The sequence below is a fragment of the Chiloscyllium plagiosum genome, unplaced genomic scaffold (genome assembly GCF_004010195.1).
Source record: "Chiloscyllium plagiosum isolate BGI_BamShark_2017 unplaced genomic scaffold, ASM401019v2 scaf_80182, whole genome shotgun sequence".
Taxonomy (NCBI): Eukaryota; Metazoa; Chordata; class Chondrichthyes; order Orectolobiformes; family Hemiscylliidae; genus Chiloscyllium; species Chiloscyllium plagiosum.
In genome coordinates, this window is record NW_025199591.1 from 1,491 (window position 1) to 6,041 (window position 4,551).

General features: G+C 57.2%; 1 protein-coding gene across 1 annotated transcript; it reads left to right on the forward strand.

The window, feature by feature from the left end:
• Positions 1–309: 309 nt before the first annotated feature.
• Positions 310–3,822, forward strand: LOC122546042 (zinc finger protein 160-like; the record flags this gene model as incomplete). Its single annotated transcript, XM_043684882.1, has 2 exons — positions 310–945; positions 3,112–3,822. Coding segments are annotated over 2 exons (1,347 nt in total), but the record flags the coding sequence as incomplete, so codon positions are not given.
• Between the last annotated feature and the right edge of the window lie 729 nt (positions 3,823–4,551).

The following is a 4,551-nucleotide window of genomic DNA, read 5'->3' on the forward strand; positions in this document are numbered from 1 at the left end:
CTGCTCACGATCCTGTCTCCTGTACACACTGCTCACGATCCCGTCTCCTGTACACACTGCTCACAATCCGGTCTCCTGTACACACTGCTCACGATCCGGTCTCCTGTACACGCTGCTCACGATCCCGTCTCCTGTACACACTGCTCACGATCCCGTCTCCTGTACACACTGCTCACGATCCCGTCTCCTGTACACACTGCTCACAATCCAGTCCCCTGTACACAGTGCTAACGATCCGGTCTCCTGTACACACTGCTCACGATCCCGTCTCCTGTACACACTGCTCACAATCCAGTCCCCTGTACACAGTGCTCACGATCCGGTCTCCTGTACACGCTGCTCACGATCCAGTCTCCTGTACACGCTGTTCAAGATCCGGTCTCCTGTGCACACTGCTCACGATCCGTTCTCCTGTACACGCTGCTCACGATCCGTTCTCCTGTACACGCTGCTCTAGATCCGGTCTCCTGTGCACACTGCTCACGATCCGGTCTCCTGTGCACACTGCTCACGATCCAGTTTCCTGTGCACACTGCTCACGATCCAGTCTCCTGTGCACACTGCTCACGATCCAGTCACCTGTACACGCTGCTCAAGATCCGGTCTCCTGTCCACACTGCTCACTATCCAATCTCCTGTACACACTGCTCACGATCCAGTCTCCTGTACACGCTGCTCACGATCCGGTCTCCTGTGCACACTGCTCACGATCCGGTCTCCTGTACACGCTGCTCACGATCCGGTCTCCTGTACACGCTGCTCGCGATCCAGTCTCCTGTACACGCTGCTCGCGATCCAGTCTCCTGTACACGCTCCTCGCGATCCAGTCTCCTGTACACGCTGCTCGCGATCCAGTCTCCTGTACACGCTGCTCACGATCCAGTCTCCTGTACACGCTGCTCGCGATCCAGTCTCCTGTACACGCTGCTCACGATCCACTCTCCTGTACACACTGCTCACGATCCAGTCTCCTGTACACACTGCTCACGATCCAGTCTCCTGTACACAATGCTCACACCGCAGTCTCCTGTACACGCTGCTCACAATCCACTCTCCTGTACACACTGCTCACAACGCAGTCTCCTATACACACTGCTCACGATCCGGTCTCCTGTACACGCTGCTCACGATCCGGTCTCCTGTACACACTGCTCACGAACCGGTCTCGTGTACACACTGCTCACGATGCAGTCTCATGTACACACTGCTCACGATGCAGTCTCGTGTACACACTGCTCACGATGCAGTCTCGTGTACACATTGCTCACGATGCCGTCTCCTGTACACACTGCTCACGATCCGGTCTCCCGTACACACTGCTCATGATCCAGTCTCCTGTACACACTGCTCACGATCCGGTCTCCTGTACACGCTGCTCACGATCCGATCTCTTGTACGCGCTGCCCACGAACCAGTCTTCTGTACACACTGCTCACGATCCTGTCTCCTGTACACACTGCTCACGATCCAGTCTCCTGTACACGCTGCTCACGATCCAGTCTCCTGTACACGCTGCCCACGATCCACTCTCCTGTACACGCTGCTCACGATCCAGTCTCCTGTACATGCTGCTCAAGATCCAGTCTCTTGTACGCGCTGCTCACGATCCAGTCTCTTGTACGCGCTGCTCACGATCCAGTCTCCTGTACACACTGCTCACGATCCGGTCTCCTGTCCACGCTGCTCACGATCCAGTCTCCTGTACACACTGCTCACGATCCGGTCTCCTGTACACGCTGCTCACGATCCGGTCTCCTGTACACGCTGCTTAGGATCCGGTCTCCTGTCCACGCTGCGCACGATCCGGTCTCCTGTGCACACTGCTCACGATCCAGTCTCCTGTACACACTGTTCACGATTCAGTCTCTTGTACACACTGCTACGATACAGTCTCCTGTACACGCCACTCACAACGCAGTCTCCTGTGCACGCTGCTCACGATCCGGTTTCCTGTACAAGCAGCTCACCATCCGGTCTCCTGTACACACCGCTCACGATCCAGTTGCCTGTACAGACCGCTCACGATCCGGTCTCCTGTACACACTGCTCACGATCCGGTCTCCTGTACACACTGCTCACGATCCAGTCTCTTGTACACGCTGCTCACGATCCGGTCTCCTGTACACACTGCTCACGATCCAGTCTCCTGTGCACACTGCTCACGATCCGAGTCTCCTGTACACGCTGCTCACGTTCCAGTCCCCTGCACATCCAGTCCCCTGTACACACTGCTCACGATCCAGTCCCCTGTACACACTGCTACGATCCAGTCTCCTGTACACGCCACTCACAACGCAGTCTCCTGTACACAGTGCTCACGATCCGGTCTCCTGTACACGCTGCTCACGATCCGGTCTCCTGTACACACTGCTCACAATGCCGTCTCCTGTACACGCTGCCCACGATCCGGTCTCCTGTACACGCTGCTCACAATGCCGTCTCCTGTACACGCTGCTCACGATCCGGTCTCCTGTACACACTGCTCACGATCCGGTCTCCTGTACACGCTGCTCACGATCCGGTCTCCTGTACACACTGCTCACGATCCAGTCTCTTGTACACGCTGCTCACGATCCGGTCTCCTGTACACGCTGCTCACGAACCAGTCTCCTGTGCACGCTGCTCACGATCCGGTCTCCTGTACACGCTGCTCACGATCCGGTCTCCTGTACACACTGCTCACGATCCCGTCTCCTGTACACGCTGCCCACGATCCGGTCTCCTGTACACACTGCTCACGATCCGGTCTCCTGTACACGCTGCTCACGAACCAGTCTCCTGTGCACACTGCTCACGATCCGAGTCTCCTGGACACGCTGCTCATGTTCCAGTCCCCTGTACACACTGCTCACGATCCAGTCTCCTGTACACGCTGCTCACGATCCGGTCTCCTGTACACGCTGCTCACGAACCAGTCTCCTGTACACGCTGCTCATGGTCCAGTCTCCTGTACACACTGCTCACGATCCAGTCTCCTGTACACACTGCTCACGATCCGAGTCTCCTGTACACGCTGCTCACGTTCCAGTCCCCGTACACGCTGCTTAGGATCCGGTCTCCTGTACACACTGCTCACGATCCGGTCTCCTGTACACACTGCTCACGATCCAGTCTCCTGTACACACTGCTCACGATCCGAGTCTCCTGTACACGCTGCTCACGATCCGGTCTCCTGTACACACTGCTCACAATCCGGTCTCCTGTGCACGCTGCTCACGATCCGGTCTCCTGTACACACTGCTCACGATCCGAGTCTCCTGTACATGCTGCTCACGTTCCAGTCCCTTGTACACGCTGCTTAGGATCCGGTCTCCTGTACACGCTGCTCACGATCCAGTCTCCTGTACACACTGCTCACGATCCGAGTCTCCTGTACACGCTGCTCACGATCCGGTCTCCTGTACACGCTGCTCACGATCCGGTCTCCTGTACACGCTGCTCACGGTCCAGTCTCCTGTACACACTGCTCACGATCCAGTCCCCTGTACACGCTGCTCACAATCCAGTCTCCTGTACACGCTGCTCACGATCCGGTCTCCTGTACACGCTGCTCACGATCCGAGTCTCCTGTACACGCTGCTCACGATCCAGTCTCCTGTACACGCTGCTCACGATCCGAGTCTCCTGTACACGCTGCTCACAATCCAGTCCCCTGTACACGCTGCTCACAATCCAGTCTCCTGTACACGCTGCTCACAATCCAGTCTCCTGTACACGCTGCGCACGATCCAGTCTCCTGTACACGCTGCGCACGATCCAGTCTCCTGTACACGCTGCTCACGATCCGGTCTCCTGTACACGCTGCTCACGATCCGGTCTCCTGTACACACTGCTCACGATCCAGTCTCCTGTACACACTGCTCACGTTCCAGTCCCCTGTACACGCTGCTTAGGATCCGGTCTCCTGTACACGCTGCTCCGATCCGGTCTCCTGTACACGCTGCTCACGATCCGGTCTCCTGTACACACTGCTCACGATCCAGTCTCCTGTACACACTGCTCACGATCCGGTCTCCTGTACACACTGCTCACGATCTTGTCTCCTGTACACGCTGCTCACAATCCGGTCTCCTGTGCACGCTGCTCACGATCCGGTCTCCTGTACACACTGCTCACGATCCGAGTCTCCTGTACACGCTGCTCACGTTCCAGTCCCCTGTACACGCTGCTTAGGATCCGGTCTCCTGTACACGCTGCTCACGGTCCAGTCTCCTGTACACACTGCTCACGATTCAGTCTCCTGTACACACTGCTCACGATCCGGTCTCCTGTACACGCTGCTCAAAATCCGGTCTCCTGTACACGCTGCTCACGATCCGGTCTCCTGTACACGCTGCTCCGATCCGGTCTCCTGTACACACTGCTCACGATCCGGTCTCCTGTACACGCTGCTCACGATCCGGTCTCATGTACACGCTGCTCACGATCCGGTCTCCTGTACACGCTGCTCACGATCCAGTCCCCTGTACACGCTGCTTAGGATCCGGTCTCCTGTACACGCTGCTCACGGTCCAGTGTCCTGTACACACTGCTCACGATCCGGTCTCCTGT